Source organism: Lycium barbarum, chromosome 3 (assembly GCF_019175385.1).
Source record: "Lycium barbarum isolate Lr01 chromosome 3, ASM1917538v2, whole genome shotgun sequence".
Taxonomy (NCBI): domain Eukaryota; kingdom Viridiplantae; phylum Streptophyta; class Magnoliopsida; order Solanales; family Solanaceae; genus Lycium; species Lycium barbarum.
Window position 1 is genome coordinate 113,657,811 of NC_083339.1, and position 19,036 is coordinate 113,676,846.

The window sequence follows — 19,036 nt, forward strand, 5'->3', positions numbered from 1 at the left end:
TAAGTTCCAGTTTTTGCTTTCCCACTAAAATTTCTTCACTATTTATTTGGTGTTGAAATTAAAAGACATATCATATTTATTAAAGTTATTTGATAAATATCATAGTAATTTTGCGAAAAAGAGCAGCAAATATCACTTTTAGAAAAGTTTCATACGTTTCTAAAAGAGCAGCAGATTTGTCAGATTCAGGGTTCCAAATACCATATGGTTATAAAACAAAAACACATACACACACAAAAAAAACTCTAGTTAAGCAGATTAAGCTTAAAAAAGTCAGATTCACAAGACATTACAAGTACATAAGATATATACTTGCAGCTTAGCTCAAGAACCAAATACAACGGAAATGTTTTAACTTCAATACCAGGAACGGATCTACAGTTTTTGGTTATGGGTTCAAGGAGAACTCAATAACTTTTGCTTATAAATATGCATTTAGAAATTTCCCAAATATTTATAAATACATAAACTTAAATTTATTACAGAAACTCATAAACTTCAAAACCTGAATCTGTTGCAGTTACTCTAGATTAGTATGGCGAGCTCTCACAGCTTCAGGACTCTGCTTCAAAACTTGACCCAACTTGTACACCACCATTTCAAACAACACAAACATTGCTCCTTCATATAAACTCCCCATAGGAAGCACCTCCCTTTCCTCCTCCTTGTCTCCATTGTCATCATCATCCGCCATTGTCTTCGCCGGTATATACGCAACAACACTCGCATACTCCACCGAAGATCCCTTATCAGGCTGAGCTGTCAGAAGCACCACACGTGCACCGTTGGATTTGGCCACTTTAGATATAGCATCAACGGTTGAGAACCCACCTGGACCAGCAGAAGCGATTAAGAGATCGGTGGGTCCAATTGGGGGAGTGGTCATGTCGAAGACACAGTGAGCTGATAAACCTAAATGGAAAAGCCTCATGCATAGGGCTTTTAACATTAGTCCTTCACGGCCTACGCCGTAGAGGAATACACGGCCGTTGCCGTTAGAAGAAGCGGTGATTTCTTGGACAAGTATGTCTAAGGCTGGGGGTTTTGTGGTGGTGGTTGTGGAGAACACAGAACTTATCTGATTGCATATTTTGGAAGCTAGTTGCGTTGATTCCATTTGGTTTGGTTCCGCCATTTGATGCTAACTCTCTCAGCAATTTCGCCTGACTAGTCAGTCACCTACTCTATTTGGTTGCCAAGTTGTGGCAGCTACGTGTCTCTTTATCTCCACAGCAAAGATTTTTACTAAATTGGATTAGATATTTAGAGGGTAATAATACATTCAATGGATCAGAGATTCATCTAAGTAGGTTAAGCACATCATTTGGTTAAAAGTTGAAAGACAAAAAAGAAAAGTATTTTGAAGTTGAGCGATACTTGGAAGTTTAGGTTCGGACATAGAGAAAAGTTAAAGTTTTGTGAGTAAAAAACTTCAAAAAAAAAACCCCAATATGTGTTTTTTTCCAACTTGAAGTTGAAATAATGGACTAAATCGATAAACAAACACTTAATTATTCTAGAATTTCTTTAATAAACGTATGTTAACACAGAAATTTTCTGTTTTCAGGAAAAATCTCTACTAAAACAAGAAGAATTTGGTATTTTGTTTTTAAAATTTACCCATATTACTTCAGTTAGTGAAGTGCACCTATTAGTTAAATAAAATATTTAAGAGAGCGATAATATGTAATCTAGACGCTGCTATTAAACGTCTTTGGGAATGAGTGTACAAAAACTTAAAAGACATGTAATATGGAGTATGGACCTTATCCGTCCAAATTTGTCTTTCATAACCTTATCAAAGAGAACTAAAGAAAAACTAGCAACTAAACGTCACAAACACCATAACGACAAACTATAAAACGCAGTGTACAAAAACTTAGGATTCAGAACACTCCATTATCCAAAGCCAGAAGTTAACTGAAGATGTGCCTATGCGATAACTCAGAACTTTATCATCCTGAAGGTAGAGACCTTAACACACAACTTACAAACAGAAGTTAGACGGATATAAACAAAGGGAGTATGGGAATAAAATCAAATCACAATATTCTTCTGGTTGATCTAAAGCTCGAAGGGCCTGGGATAGAGTACTATTTAGAAGTGTCCATGCTTCCTTCCTTAATCTCTATGTCCTTAACAGCACTAGACAATGATGATGATGAATCAGACCTCCCATCCCTTTTCTCAAGATCGTCGTCCTCATCGTCTGAAGAAACATCAAGGGAGGAGCCCTTTCGACGGAGTTCTTTGACTCTCCGATACTCATCATAGTGTGCTCGCCTGTGTTCCTTGAAGCTCTTACCCTTTCCTGAACTAGCAGAATCTGTCACATTGCAGAAAAATATCAAATGCCAGAGCATAATGGGGTTTGCATTCAATATACAAGCCATTGAATAGTGCAAATGGAACTACCAATAACAAATTACACTTGAGAAAAGAAAAAAAGGAACCCAACAGAAAGAGGGGTGTGTGTGCATGGAGAAATCAATCATTTGAAAGGCCTTAATTCATATATGCGGAAGGGTAAAACAGAACTAGAAAGTTCTCTTCAAGTAATCCTCGGAGGTCAATTACCCCCTCCCCTTGCCTCTTCAAAAGGTTAAAAAAAACCCAAGGGAAAAAAAGAAGTTAAAAAGGAGGAATGAAGAATAACTCGATACTGATCGAAAAGAAGGTAGCAAACAGTTAATAACCCAAATAATTAAGCAAATAAGGGAGGTGAAGAGAAACTGAATACAGAATATAATAGCATAATGCATTCCCCCCCCTTAATTATCAATATGATCACGTACTGTCTAAAGGAGGAATGAAGAATAACTCGATACTGATCGAAAAGAAGGTAGCAAACAGTTAATAACCCAAATAATTAAGCAAATAAGGGAGGTGAAGAGAAACTGAATACAGAATATAATAGCATAATGCATTCCCCCCCCTTAATTATCAATATGATCACGTACTGTCTAAGCAGTGAAATTGTTGATGGAAAAGACAGAAAAAGAATGTCAAGAAGCATATACCTATGACAAATTTAACAAATGCGAATACCTAGTGCTGAAGAACTCCTCCAGAAACTCAATAAGAAAGAATTAGAAACATGAACCAATGTATACTTGGGTTTTAAACTCCTGAAGATCAAACTAAACCTGCATCATCTTGGTCCATGACATCGGCTTCATCCTCAGATGACGTCCAGCCAGACTGTCGGGATTTATTCTTACTGGAAGAAGCCATCTCATTCAATGCACTGCGTATGGCTTCTGCATGTACTGCATCGCCATTGTCCTCGTCAAAACCACTCCGTATAGGAGATAAAGATCCTACAACATCAACAAAATCAGCAAAAGTGAGGAGCAAGATATGAACTTGTATAGAAGCGATGCAAGCTATCATTTCAGAGACCAACACACAAACTTCTCTCCAAATAGAGATGAATGATTAGTCCATTAAGAAAAGGGACCACAGAGCTACATTATCTATTAGCTATTTTACGTGGATGATCATGCTTTTCAATATAACCATGTTGAGCAAGTATCACACTGGCATAGGAACTTCATATGGATCCTTCAACATATACTAAAAAGCCTACTAAAACATAACATAGCTGCCCTGAATCCATATTCAAGTGGTGGACACAAGACTAGCCATATAGGAAACATAATAATGTTAAATCTGTTAGAAATTGGGAGGGGGTCACTTATTTATTAGTAATGCATAATACTTCGGGACTCCCCTGAACTTGACACCTTTTATTCGGTGTATAACTGAACTATTGTTTGTCCTAATCACCCCCTAGAACTTGGCAATTTGATAGCCTTTACCCCCTGAACGCTGACATGGCAAAAAGAGAGGATACACTCCCTTTTAGGCGCATGAGGCAGAGTGAAGAAAAAATGAAAAATCAGCTTCTAAATGGAGTACTTTTCAGCTGTTAATTGCCACATAATCATATACAATTGTTTATTTTGTTCCAACATGTACATTTCGTTTTAATTCTTCTTAAAATACCACATAAATTTTACCTCAACTTTAATATTTTTTTGTTTCTTCTTTAAGCGCAATGATTATTTGTTCCAACTGTGAACTTCTTTTCCGCTCCAAACCTGTAAATATTACTTGACTGAAAGTCCATTATTTTAAACCAAAGAGATGGTTTTAGCCAAAATAATAAATTTACAACTGTGTTTTTTTTTAATCTTTAGATACAACGGCAAATTGTTTCAACTGTGTGGTTTTTTTTTTTTTTTTGGGGCTAAATTTGTGGGGAAAAAAAAGGTGAAACTCCATCATATGTATCCAAACAAAAAAATTAGCCTAAATAATGGAGTTCCAATCATGTTTCTAACAAAATTTGCCCCGAGAATATGACAAAGGTAACAATATATATTTTAATATTTAAAAATGCCACATGGACAGAAAATATCCACGTGGCAGCGAGTGTAGCACATCTCTTTGGGCTGAGGTCGTCCAAAGGGCTGAACGCTACCAAACAGCCAAATATAGGGGGGTAATTAGGACCAAAAATAGTTTAGGTGTACACCCATTAAAAGGTGTCAAGTTCAGAGGGGGTCTTGAACTATTAAGCCTCTTCTTTAAAGGTATTTTTCTTGATATCCTGAAATCGCCAAGGGATAGTGGGGCATGGTTGGAAACAGAGTAGATAATACCACTACCTTTCTCCACTGAAATACCAAGCTTTTGACTACGGCAGTGTTCGAACCTCGTGCAACTAACCTACACATTGCATTCTTAGTCTCTTGCCACTAATCAAATTGATTTTCTTAATGGCAGGATAGAAAGTGTAGGGAACTAACGAGGATTAGACTCTAATTTAAACGAAAAAATACCAGAACGTCTATGTGCTTGATGAAGTGGCGGAAATCTCACTTGGAAGATCAATTTTTCAAGAAATACTTGGAGCTTTTGGATAATCCAATTTTCTCATACATAAGAGTATAATAAACATTCAAAGCCATTATTAGGACCAGACCCTGAGGCTTCAAATACCCAAACGTAAGGGTATTAACTCTAATATTCCACCACCAAAAGATTATAGAAGGTTTAGCTCCATATGAGAAACTTCAAAGGTGTAGAAATTTTGAGAAGAACATAGGTGAATTTTGGCATTTGAAATTTGAGAAAAAGAATCAGTTCCCCTGACCTAAATAACAACAAAAAGCAAATTAAACAACACAAATATAATATGCATTAGTAGCATTAAAAGGGCAGCCCGGTGTTTTGGGTCCGGGGAATGGTCGCACCCCAAGGGGTGTGATGTAGACAACCTAACCTAATGCAAGTATTAGTGGCTGCTTCCACAGCTTGAACCCGTGACGTACAGCTCACAGGAGACAACTTCACCATTGCATCAGTAGCATTAAATCATTTAAAGGATATAAGCACCACTTAAAGAAACTTTTAGGATCTTTGCAAGAATACTACCAAATGATCCAAATAAGATTAATTCTTAAAAACAAAATTGAAGAAGAAAGTTACGTTCTTAAAATGTTTCCACCCAAATCATCACTCTCATGGAAGCGAATCAAAAAAAGGAAGAAAAGAAGATTGGTAAGTGCATAAATCATCAAGAAAACCTAAAAAAAGAGTAAATTCTCTCTTTGTTCCGGATGTTACTTGTGTGGTGAAGAGGCTGTGACAGTCAGTCATCTATTTTTACATTGTAGGATCACAATGCAGCTTTGCAGGATCTTTGTTAATCTTAGGGGCATTGTTTGGGTAATTCCAAATAGGATTACTAATCTACTCCATAGTTGGGAGGAGGCGGGAATAGGAGCTTCAGACAGAGATAGATGGAGGATTGTCCCAGCTTGCATTTGGTGGACAATATGGAAAGAAAGAAATTCAAGGTTCTTTGAAGACAGTAGTAGCGATGTACAAAAGATCAAGCTGAATTGCATTAAGCTTTTTTGTTTTTGGTGCAAGCAGATTTACCTAGAGGAGACTGAATCAACAATTGAAATTCTAAGCTCCTGTTAGATTTTCAGATTTTTGGATCAGTTTTCTCACTTTTGCTGTAAATATGGTGTCAGAGCAACCTATGCACTGATTAAGTCAATACATACCAATGTTACATTTAAAAAAAAAAAAAAAGTGCATAAATCATTCCTGGGGTCTTTGGTCTAGGGTAATAATGCAACTCGTGATGTGTTAGGCGCACATCACGGGTTTGAACACTGACATATACAAAAGCCTAGTATTTAAGTAGAGAAGGGTAGAGAGTTGGGCAAATTATCCACCGAGTTTTGAACCGTGCGCCATTGGCCCTCGGAGGATTTCTCGGTTATTCAAAAATGAGTAAGTGCATAAATCATCAGGGTAAGAAGAAGAAGAAGAAGAAGAAGACAAGCAAGTGCATAAAACCAGGTTATTGTATTAATCGTGTTTGATCTATCTACAAACCTACCAAGCATGAAAAAGAGTTAAATAAAGACTGATTGGCATGTGCAGGGCAGGAGATGACAGCTTACCACCACATTATTTGATCAAAGTATTAAGCTTGCATGACACAGAAAATTTAAAAGAGAGACAAACGGGCAGAAAAAGAAGAATCAATTTCATCAACATACCATCATCATCGATCATGCGGTGAAAAGGTGTCTTTGGTTCAGTAATTTTCTGCCTCACTGGTTTATTTGCCTCAATTTCTCCCAAATTTTCTTCATCCCACTTTACATGTGCTCCCCTTCTACACCAACAGAAAATGTCGAAGCACTTAAATTTCCATTGCGGACAATACTAATACCGCAGGCAAAACAAAACAGGTCCAGTTTGTTCAGAAGAACAGATCAAACACAGCAATTAAAATCATGATGGAAACACAATTTACCCCAAAAATAACTGATACAGTTAGGGTAAACTTTGTTTTGTTTTGTAATCAAGTACACATAACTCATGGTATTAAACACGCTATGAAACACAAATACAGGAGCAAGCACACACAGATTTTGGGCCCAAACAGCACATTCAGTCTACTTAGAGTAAAATAATATGTGCACAGTATTTCTTTTCTCAATCTTGTCTATGTGACATTCATTAGGAGCTGAATCTGAGTTTAAGTATGTAACCGAGATAAAATTTGTCGAAAAGGAAGAGACATTACTTCATTTTCCCAATGTGACCCAATCCTTCGAGCAATTGCAATTTAAATTGATTATCCTGAACCAACAAAAGAGAAAAACACTGGTCAAACATTTTTTTAGAAGAACAAAAAAAAAACATGGAGTTCATTACAGATAATGTCATGAATGGACTAAATAATAAGTTGCAGGTTCCAAAAGACCTCTGAAACTGTTCTACTTATCCACCAACATTTACAAATTGCTCGGTTTACAGATATATTATTTAGTGTAAATTAATTTTCATTTAGAAGGTGTAGGTAGGGATGATAATACGCACCCCATAGGTTAGAATAAATCAAGACATGCTTAATCATAAACCGAAATCGAGCATTCACTTGTTTGCTTAATTGGGAGGATTTCAGTAATCATCCTCTTCTTAGGTTTTTCCTCGCAGAAAATAAGAACGCAGATAAACACGTAAAAATGAAATTACAAAATCGGAAATAAGAATTTCTTGATGCGGGAGAGCATACAGAACAAATTGCAACAGAATTGACATTAGGTTTTTACTATGATATGAGAGATTATGGAGGAAGAGGAAACGACAGAGAAAGAGAGGAAAACCTATTAACACCAATTTGATTCCGCCGTTGAAACAGACGGCAAGGAGCTCGCCGGAAATTTATTATGGTTAAATACACATACAATTCTATGTGTTCGGAAATTAAAAAAAAAATGTAGTTAGTGATATTTAAAGGGGAAAAGGGCCAAATATACGCCGGGGATTTTATATAAATGACTACACTTTGAGGGTTTAAAATTTGTTATAGCTACATTTTTAATATGTATATGGTATGGCTATTTTTTTTTTTGGCCATATTCATTTTTTGTTTTCACTGTATACATTTTTTTTTCATTGTATTCATGCCCTGTATTCATGAATAAAGTAAAAACTTTTTTTTTTTTTCTGTATTCATGAAATGACTATCTGTATTCATAAACGAGTTTGTTATATTCATGAATACAGCGAGTAAAACTGAATATATAAAAACATAGATACAATAAAAATTAACAAATATATCCTAAAAAACGAATACAATCTAAAAAATTAACAAAAATAGCTCAAAAAAGTGAATACTATCATCGTATTCGTGAATACAATAATATCAACCACTAGTTCCAGCTAGATCTGCCGAAAATTCAAAACAACAGCAACAACTAAGATGCAGGCCATTACGAGGAAATTAGGGCACAAATCATGGAAACATTCACCTGTTATTTCATCTTTCAAGTCTCTCTATCCTCACAGTATGTATCACTCATTTCTAAGGCAACTAAAGTTTTCATTTTTTTTTTGGTTGAGTTTTCCAAAATGTAGTGATGATCTAGGGTTTTATTTTTATTGATTTGTGATTTTGTGTTCAAATTTCTCAACAACAACAACAACACACGGCTCTTATGCGCCGTGGTTGGCAGACGGAGTCGGATTCAGTGGAAGCAGTGGTTGTGGTCGGGGTTGGATCTGGCAGTTGGCGGGGATTCAGTGGAAGCAGCCGGCCAAATGTGCCGGAAATAGTGGAAGCTATAGATCTGGAGCTCCGACGTTGCTCCAGTGTGTTTGTGGTGGCGGCATTGGTGGCCGGAGCTCCGGCGTCTGTCCATCAGCTGAGCAAAAAAAGGATAAATAAATAAATAAATAAAGTATTCTACTTTAAATATATATGTAGCTATTAATTGTATTTAACATATTACTCTTAGCTATAGGATGTAATTAATCTAAACTATAGCTACTAAATATAAATATGCACTAATAGTTAGTTATGTCATGTGATTTTCCCATTAATATACCACTCGTTATACTTTGGGTCTAAATATACCCTACCGTTATACTTTGAGTTTAAATATACCCTTCACAATTAAAGTTGACCAAAATAGAGTCAAATCCTATATGACATTAATATTTTAATAAAATAAATATCATGTCGCATGTCACGTCACTAACAAATCCAATTTTATCCCTCCCCATCTTCTTCCACCACCACCACCTCCTCCTCTGCTACTACTCCCTTATGCCGATCACCATTTTCACAAGCTCAAACTTAAAATCAGTGCATAAATACTTGAGGGTTGAGGGAGATGCACGCTTTTTGTGTAATTTTTTTGTGAAAAAGAGAAAGGGATAAACAGATAAAAGAAACAAAAAATTCCAAGTGGTAAAGTGAGACGGAGGAAAAGGGTAACAGAGCAATTGGAAATTCTACTGAGAAACAATGGCTACGCTTTGTAATTTGATTCTTCCCAAAGTTCCTCAATCTAAAGGAGGAATATCAAGAACTTGTGTTGTCCTAATGAGAGATTACAAAATGAAGGTTCCTTATGAACTGAAGCAGGGACAATCTCGTCTTTTTCACAAGCTCCCATCTGGTCCTGGAAGTTCTCGTCCAAAAGGGCAGCGACCCAGATGAGGAACATAAAGGAATTACTAAAAACCGACCTTTGGTATTTGTACATGGAAGCTTTCAAACAACTTGGTCTTGGGTTGAACACTGGTTGCCCTTCTTTTCGCAAAATGGATATGATTGTTACACAGCAACTGGAATTCCCACCGATAATTAATGCACCGGGTTTAAGTTTGGGTTTGTGAAATGGCGGTGGGCATAAGAAGGGTGGTAACAGAGGAGGAGGCGGTGGTGGTGGAAGATGATAGAGAGGGATGGGGTAAAATTGGGTTTGTTAGTGAGGTGGTATGTCATATGACATTTATTTCATTAAAATATTAACGTCATGTAGGATTTGACTCTATTTTGGTCAACTTTAACTGTAGAAGGGTATATTTGAACCTAAAGTATAACAAGAGGGGTATATTTGAACCTAAAGTATAACAGGAGGGGTATATTTAGACCCAAAGTATAAAGAGGGGTATATTTGACCCTTTTCCTATACTTCAAGGGTATATTTGGCCCTTTTCCGTATTTAAAGTTAAGTTTAAAAAGTGTTTAAATGGAAAATCAGTACAGTTGAATTTGTATTCGTGGTTAAGGACACGTGGATCAATATAATCAAAATTATGAAATAGCAAGTAATAATTAACTAGACAAATGAAAGTAAAGTATAACTAGTTGCCTTGGAGAAGCTTTGAGCTAGAGTCTCCTGGTGGTGAATCACTATAACCTCAATGAATTAAGCAAGAAAGAGCGAATGCTAATAATAATATGAATACTTTGTATTGTTGTATAATGTTTCAGATGCCTTACAATAGAATGAGTACCTCTATTTATACTAGAGCTATGGGGTACAAATTTCATAACTCGTGCCCCTTACAATTACACACATTAATGTTGCAGTAAAAGGTAATAAAGCCTAATAAAGGCTGAGGAAACTTGAGGTCTTCTGTAACGTTTATGTAACGGTCACATCTTAAATGACCTTTGGCTGGTGAGTTGGCATACTTCCCCGGGCCTCTTGTAGTTTCTGCCTCCGGAAGCGAGTTATCGAATTACTTATCTAGAGCTTCGTATGATTTCCCGGAGCCCCTCACGTGATGACTCGAATCTGTCTTGTCACCATTGCCTCGTGTCATCTTTTAATACTTCCACTTGGTGTCTACCGATTTTCGCCTATACAGATAGTCCCCCCACTTTCCGGTTACTTGCTAAGATGCGACTAGGAATTGGAAGATTTTCCCCTTCTTGCCGGAAAGTCATGTAGTCACCCTCACAACTGCCGCATTATAAACCTTGCCGAAAAATCCAATTGGGACAAAAAACCGAGCGAAGGGAAAAAAAGTGCAGTACTTAAGGATTCATATGATAACTCTGCCACTAGTTCTTCTACGATCATAGGACAGTTGGTGCTGAAAAAGTACTACCACCACAAAAAGCTTGATCTCGGGTTTTTAATCTTTGAGTTTTGACTCCCTGGTTTTTAGTTTTCCCAAAAACTTTTAGTGTTTGACTTTGTCTCTTGGGTTTTTAGTTGTACCCAAAACTTTTAATTTTAGAGTTCCTGACTCTAGGGTTTTTAGTTATACCCGAAACTTTTATAACCTCACAGTCTTGGAGGCCGGGGATGTTAAGGACCAAGAATTTGAATTTTCTGGTTCTGGTAAAGTCCGAAATAACATGTCCGGTTTGTCACACCCCATTTTAACCGGAGTCAAATTTAGGGGTACGACGTATTGGTGATTCCTATTTTTGTTTGTTTTAAAGGAGTCGCCACCTAATTAATTTAACGGTGAATTAGGACACCTAGATGTTAATTAAGGCAAAGTTAAAACTAAACCTCAATTAATAGTCTGCTTAACCAATGTGATTCTAGGTAAGGGCTCTATATTATCCTAAAGGGAAGGGGTTAGGCATCCTTTAGAATCCGTTAACTTACGGTTATCCGACTAAACTTAGGTTAATTAATCAAGGCTAAATACAATGCTTAAATTTTAGAAAATGACTTAAAAATATTGCTAAAGTTTTAAAAGAAAATAATGTTAGTTAAAATAAAATTTACAGAAAATACAATAATTTGTATAAAAGAGACTTTAAATGCCATTTTGAAGACACGACTTATGAATGTTGTTAAGATTTTAGACGAAAGTATAATAGTATTGTTTAAAATAATACTTGTAGAAAACATAATAATTTGCGTAAAAGAAGATTCAAAATATTAAATGAGACTTGAAAATATTGATAAAGCCTTAAAAGAAAGATACTATTTAATAAGATTTATAGGAAATGTGATAATTTGCATGAAATAAAACTTACAAGCATTGTTAAGATAAAAAATGTCATTTAAAGAAGACTTATAAATGTGGCTAAACTTTTAAATAGAATGTTGTTTAACATAGGATTTGTATAAAATATGATAATTTGCCCATAAATAATAGCTGTTGAGAAGAGATTTGGCAATTTTGAACTTTGAATAAATCATATTATTTGATTATAGCAATGTAGAAAAATCTAAGCTTATAAATAGAATTTAAAAGGAAGTGAGTTTTCTTTATCATTTCTTATTAACTATGATAACTATGCTTAGCTGAAAATATGCGTGATTAATTCGAACTTGAAGGGTTATTTATAAAATATGCTTGAATTTATATTTGTGTATTAGTGGTGTTTTGAAATTTTAAGATAGTAAGATAAAATATAATTCCTTTGACTCAAAAGATGTAATCATGCTATATTGAAAATCAATTATTCTAAGAAAAATAAATATTATAGGTATTATAAATAATTTCCACATAAAAATAAAACAAGAATGAAACCTATGGGATTAGTTATTGGTTTTCCTCTAAATTAATTACCCATTACTAAAACTAAACCCCACTAACTTGCTAAGGTCAGATGTTCAAGGCCATTAAACTAAAACATATCAAATAACAATCACACACAAGAATACAAATAACTAAGTAAGCATAGATATGTTAAAATGTAGCGGTCATTTTCGTCTTCCTCCTCTTCCTCTTGCTTCTACTCGGATTGCTTTCAGGAGAAGGAGAGAATCGAATAAGAATCCGACATGAGTTCAAGATTTCATCTCGACCATCATTATTTCTATTCGGATGGGTTTCGAGGGAACTAAAGATACAAAGTGAAGGAGAGATGCTGTTTGGATCTTGTGGCGCCACCGAGTCTAATTTAAGACTCCTTGCAACTCCGGATATCATGCAATAAGCAAAAAGTAACGAAAGATTAGAGCAACAATACGATTCCCTTTTTTTTTAAAAGGTGAGTAAAACAAAGCAAGCAACATTATCCTTCAATTCACAGCAATATGTAAGTTCGAGGAAAACACTGCAAATATATACACGATTAAGGACATAAAGACGTGAATAATTAGTCCAGTTTCACACTAAATGCAACATGTGGATAAACAAAGAAACATATTATATACCCTTTTGGAAATCACTTTTGAGATCAAATAGTCGTTCATTTTTTCCATGGAACAGTAAACATACTACTAAATTTATATACATGTAAAATAAAGAACAGAACTCAACAACATGCTATCAAACATCTCATTCTTTTCATAAAAAGAAATGATAAACATGAAAAGATGCACCATACAGCAATAGGAATGATTTCTTATTTGAAAATTCAAAGGCTTGACCCCTTTAAATATAAAAGTCATCTTTTATCACGAAAAAGGAAAAAACGTAATCATGAGATTAAAAAAAACTGAAGAGTTCACGATACATAAAATTTATAAGCATATATTGAGCTAGTGATATAAGCTAAAAAAAAAACTAAAATTTTTTAGATCTCAAACAGCAAGTTATTTAGTCCAACAAACACACATTAAAACTTCTATTATTTTATTCTAAATATTTCGAATCTGGTAACATGCGAACGAGTAAAATTGAATGAGTCCTATAGGCATAATCCTAATATACAAGCTACAAATCGTGAATAACAACAATCAACTAGAAGCTTGCTGAAAATTTATATATTTCTTTTTGATATTTAACATTAGCCTAGCATACTTCATAGCATGAATATGACTAAATATCTTCAGAACTGAAAAGAATAAGAAGAGACACTACTGACCTGCTATGGGTGCAGCGAAGTGGGGCTTTGATTCTCCGATCTATGTTCGAACATGAACGATGCTCAGATTCGAGATTTTAAACGGAGATAATAAAAGAGTAAATAAGCTTAATAAGTGCTTTGAACGAAAAAAAAAATAATATGAAGGAGATTAATAGTTCGAAGGGGAGAAGTGGCGGCTCCCAATCTCCCCCAATGGCTGCTATAACTTGGTATTTATAGATGCAACTAGGGTTAAAATTTTAAAATTTTGAGCGGGATTTTGGGTCGGCTTTGAATTTGAAATAATGTTGTCGTTCTGCTCGTTTTCGTGAGAGTGGTCTGCCATTGGAGAATAAAGAGAGCAGAAATTGGAAAATTTGGTCCGTTCTTTTTTCTTTCTTTTTTTTGAGGAAATAGCGTGTGGAGGAGAAGAAAGAGAAACTTTTTTGTCTTGAAAGTCAAAAGTTCCCTTTTGAAAAGTATCACTCCACGTGAAGATAGAGGAATTGGTGGTGGCAAAGGCATGGGGACAAGGGGAAATGGAAGAGACTGAGGGGACAAGAGAAGATGGGGGAGATGAGGGGAGACGGGGTGGATGAAAATCAGGAAAAGGAAGGGAAAACTCTTTTAGGGTTTTCCTTATTTTGGAACGGAAATGGGCCGGACCCGGTCCATTTGTGGACTGGGTTGATTTTTTGACCGGGTATTAAAAGAATGGGCTAGTGAATTAAAATATGGACTAGTCTAAAAAAATTGGGATCAAATATGGGCCGGTCCAAAAATATTTATGAGTTGATTGGACTTTGATTTGGGATCCGATAAATCCAAAATACGGACTGAGTGCAAGAAATGGTTTGACTTCTACATTTGAATAAAAGACCCATTTTAATTAGTAATATACTGAGTATGACAAAATATTATCTAATACAAATATGTAATTATTAGGATTCGGGTAATAAAATTATATGATGCTATAATAGCCGTGCGATAACATTTTAACAATAAATAAACACTGTCATTTAAATGCGCGAAATAAATGCGATGTGTATGCGGAGGTTGGTAAAAACGCTGAAATGCAAATTTCAATAATACTAAATAATAGTAGCGAATGAATAGCGGTAATAATGCTGCTAATAATAATAATGATGATGATAATGGTAATAACAAGAATAATAATGATTAATAACAATTAATAATAATAGTAATAATTTAAGAATAATAATAATAATTAATAATAATAATGATGATGATAATAATAATAATAATAATAATAATAATAATAGTACTAACGGTAATAATAAGAACAACAATAATTAATAACAATTAATAATAATAATGATTAATAATAATATAATAATAACGATGATAACTGCAATAGAATAATAAACGTGGGTATTAATAGGAAGCTAATAATTATGGTAAAAATCTAAATGTATATTTTTTAATTTCCCAAAAATATTAGAAGCGCAAATAGGTATTTCGGAGGAGAGGCGGGACAAAATTGGGTGTCAACACGGTTAACTTTACGACCGGGAATCAAAGTATCCGGCTTTAGCCATTTGACAGGATGGCTTTATCAGAGAGGACCCTTTTATTTCGGTACTTATGAAGAGTACGTCTCCTGTTCATTTAGGCACAATTGTCTGGATTCGTAATCCTTATTTGCTTTTAAGCGTGGGCAAATTTAAGAATGATTTCGTTTCATTCTGACGTATACGAGAATGTTTAAAAAGTGCAAGTTTTGATTCATTCCATTCCTTGAACGTACACAAGTGTTTACCACTTTGCGTATACGACAGTTTATAGGAAATAAACAAAAATACATTGCAAGGCCGAGCTGACATATATTGGGTCTAGTAGGTCCCTGATCTTAGTTCCTTCTTATTTTTCCGGGGTTGATCTAGTAGCCTCCATTTCTTTTCTTTATTCCGGAGCCAGTTTGGGCTATCTCTGGTATGATGCCTTTGGGCACAATTATTTTTTTGTTATTGTTCCGGAGCCATCTTCAGATGCTTCTGGTACTTATTATTGTGGTTTCCGCTGCTTTGATGCAACAGTCTCCCAGTGTTCATAGCATTACCGTTCTTCATCTAAGTCATTTTCTGGCGACTCACTCTGGAAATGCTCCTGCTTTCTATCAGTTCGTGGCCTTGACGAGTATGATTCAAACCAGTGTCTGGAATGCCTCCGATCAAAGTTTAGTTGACCTTGATTCGGAGCGTAGAAGATGTCGATATATTTACCTGATCATCTTCTACGTGAATCTTCGATGTATACCGATTGTGTACATCTTCACACGTTGTTGCCTAGAATTCTAGCAAATTTTCCTTGAGTTTTCATGAAGCATCCGAAACTCAGCGGGTTGAAACCCATAGTGAAAGCCTCAGCTGCCCATTCATCTGGTACAGCAGGAAACAACATGTGTTCATTCTGGAACCATGTGACAAAGCCTCGGAGGCGTTTTGATTCTCCCTACGCGATACGGAAAATATCCGGATTTTTAGTTTTTACCTTTCTTGAATCGGCGTAAGCTTTGATGAATGTATCGGCCAACATGGCAAAGGAAGTGATTGAGTGCTCCGACAGTTGGCAGTACCACGTCATAGCCCCCGGGCGAGATTCTCGTTGAATTTTTTTATTAGGACTAAGTCGATCTCTTTCTCCTCTGAGTCGTTGCCTTTTACCGCCATTGTGTAAGCCATAATGTTCTCCTATGGATCTGTCGTCTCGTCGTACTTGGGAATTTCGGGCATCTTGAACCTCTTCAGGATCAACTCTGGAGCGGCTTCAGGTTTATACGCCCGCTGAATATACTTTCTTACATCGAGGCCCTCTATGACCGGGAGAGCCCCCCGGAATTTGATTCAAACGCCTTTGGAATTCCTTGACATTCTTCTCGGCTTTCTTGGCGGTGTCATCTATTTTCCCCGTGATTTAAATCATGAACAACGTAACTTCAGTTTGGAAGGGATCCTCTGGGGCAGACTCGTTGCCGGAGGCATCTCCGTTCCTTCCTATGATTTGTCCGCTACCAATGGCGGCGTTTCCATTTGTAGGAGCCGCAACTCCGCCCTGAGGAATAGATGTGAGGGATGCGACGACCTACCTCAACTGTTCTAGTTCCGCCCTCATCGCATGACTTTCTGCCCTCAGGATCTGTATTGACTCCCTGGGAGTTTCACCGATAGAAACTTTGTCTTCGGTAGCGCGACGATCCTATTCTTCTTCTGTTGCCTCGTCACCTGTATTCTGGGGCTGCAAACCCCTTAGTGGTACTTGGAGGGACAAACCGTCTGAACCTAGCCGAATGTTGCCTGACTGGTTTCCAGTGTTCGCGTTGTCGTTTGCTTCTGCCATACCTGAAATGGATACTTAAACAAACACGGAACTTAAGAAAAGTTAGTAAGACAAACAATGGTCACAGTGACAACCACAACTGTCCTGGCCCCACTGTGTTCGCCAAACTGTTTACACGAAAAATTGGTACAGTTGAATTTGTGTTCGTGGTCAAGGACACATGGATCAATGTAACCAAAATTATTAAATAGCAAGTAATACTTAACAAGACAAATGAAAGTAAAGTATAGCTACTTATGTAGCCTGGGCCTTGGAGAAGCTTTGACCTAGAGTCTCTGGGTGGTGAATCACTATAACCTCAACGAATTAAGCAAGAAAGAGCGAATGTTAAGAATAATATGAATACTTTGTATTGTTGTATAATGTTTCAGATGTCTTACAATAGAATGAGTACCTCTATTTATACTAGATCCATGTGGTACAAATTCCATGAATCGTGCCCCTTAAATGACCAATATTAATGTTGCAGTGAAAGGTAATAAAGGGTAATTAAGCCTAATAAAGTCTGGAGGAAACTTGAGGTCTTCTGTAACGTTTCTGTAATGGTCACATCTTAAATGACATTTGACTGGTGAGTTGGCATGCTTCCCTGGGCCTCTTGTAGTTTCTGCCTTTGGAAGTGAGTTACCGAATTAGTTATCTGGAGCTTCGTATGATTTCCCGGAGCCCCTCGCTTGTTGACTCAGATCTGACTTGTCACCATCGCCACGTGTCATCTTTTAATATGTCCACTTGGCGTCTACGGATTTTGCCCTATACAAAAGTGCATTTGAAAATTAAAGTTTGTATTCGGACATGCGTTTAACATGAAAAAAAAAATTGTGACTAGAAAAGATTTTTTACTTGAAAAATTGGTCAAAATCAATTTTTAAAATTTCGCGCACTCATGTTGGAAAAAAGATGAAATCAATCCTATGTATAATTAGAACAATATTTTGAAAAAAAAAAAAGAAAGAAAAACGATTCATGGGACAAACGGCAAGAAATCCGAAGGATAAATTAAGTGGATTGAGCTCCTCTCCATTTTCCTTCTCTCCATTTTTCTCAAGTTCTACCTTAGATTAGGACACATGGCATGGGTTAGAATTAATGGCTAAGATTTAATTGACTAAAACAAAACTCTAACAATGGTTTACATAATTAATAACTTATCCATAAATATATTAAAATACTTTCTCTCTCTTCCTATTATACATCAAATATTATGTTTTAACTCATTTCCTACTCCGACAAGACAAAATCCCTTTTAAGATTTTAACTTTGATTCCAGCGAAAAAATACACTGAACAACTTCTTCAAGTAGTGAAGAAATTATATGAAGCAATTTAACGTTTGTTTTTTATTTGGACTTCACAGAAAAAAGTTAGATGGCATCACTGTAATTGTAATAGAGAAAATTACAGTGAAGATTGTATATGGGATATGCAAAAATCGTTTTGGCGCAAAGAGATGAAATAAATGGGATAAATAATCGGGTAAACTGATAAGGAAGCAAATAGATAGGAAAAGAAAAAGTAGGAAGAGAGAGAAAAGTTTGAAATATATTTATGGACAACTTATTAATTATTTAAAGCATGACTAGAATCTTACTTTAGTCAATCAAATCTTATCCATGTGTCCCTAATCTAAACTAGAACTTGAAAAAACTGGAGAGAAGAAATGGGGAGCCGGATCCAAATTAAGTAAAGTTTGGATTTATCTTATATCTACAAGAAGCTTTATATTAGCTTTTCAATTTAGTTTGCATTTTGGAATGCTAGCTTATGTGCTTTCAAGTGTAGGCACCATTTGCCTAACTTTCTCGAAGTCCCAAGTAGCCTGCTTTAAGATCTAAATACACCTTACAAGACCATGCAAATGTACTTTTAGTTTCCTGGTGTTTGGAAATAACAGAATTACAGAGAAACAATAACTTAAAAGTACATTAGTTTTCTCATAGCAACTCTTTTAACAACAATATTAGGTGCGATTCAATATCAAGCCTCAGACAATGTAAAGTAGAATTTTGAAAACAAAGCACATGGAAGTTAAGTGAATCTATCAAACTACTGGCAGTACATAAAATTTCCAGAACACATG

The 19,036-nt window shown here is 35.8% G+C and overlaps 2 protein-coding genes across 4 annotated transcripts; both read right to left on the bottom strand.

The window, feature by feature from the left end:
- Positions 1-287: 287 nt before the first annotated feature.
- On the bottom strand, positions 288-1,374 carry LOC132631875 (uncharacterized). Its single transcript, XM_060347589.1, has one exon. It carries the CDS (start codon positions 1,133-1,135, stop codon positions 521-523), a length of 615 nt encoding a protein of 204 aa, XP_060203572.1. The 5' UTR covers positions 1,136-1,374; the 3' UTR covers positions 288-520.
- Positions 1,375-1,827: 453 nt separating this feature from the next.
- Positions 1,828-8,604, bottom strand: LOC132631876 (protein phosphatase inhibitor 2). Of its 3 annotated transcripts, none has more exons than XM_060347591.1 (5): positions 8,352-8,604; positions 7,121-7,176; positions 6,588-6,706; positions 3,147-3,320; positions 1,828-2,326 (listed from the first exon to the last, which is right to left on the bottom strand). In XM_060347591.1, the coding sequence occupies exons 2-5, from the start codon at positions 7,123-7,125 to the stop codon at positions 2,094-2,096; spliced, it is 531 nt and encodes a 176-aa protein (XP_060203574.1). In that variant the 5' UTR covers positions 7,126-7,176; positions 8,352-8,604; the 3' UTR covers positions 1,828-2,093. The 3 variants fall into 3 exon arrangements, with proteins under 3 accessions (XP_060203574.1, XP_060203573.1, XP_060203575.1); XM_060347590.1 differs by lacking the exon at positions 8,352-8,604 and adding an exon at positions 7,704-7,857; XM_060347592.1 differs by lacking the exon at positions 8,352-8,604 and adding an exon at positions 7,417-7,566.
- Positions 8,605-19,036: the final 10,432 nt, after the last annotated feature.

Coding starts and splice junctions, on each gene's coding strand:
- LOC132631876 (XM_060347591.1), bottom strand. Junction 3,321..6,587: donor CCGCATGATCGATGATGATG/GTATGTTGATGA, acceptor TTGATGTTGTAG/GATCTTTATCTCCTATACGG. Junction 2,327..3,146: donor CATGGACCAAGATGATGCAG/GTTTAGTTTGAT, acceptor GCAATGTGACAG/ATTCTGCTAGTTCAGGAAAG.
- LOC132631875 (XM_060347589.1), bottom strand. CDS start 1,135: ATGGCGGAACCAAACCAAATGGAATCAACGCAACTAGCTTCCAAAATA.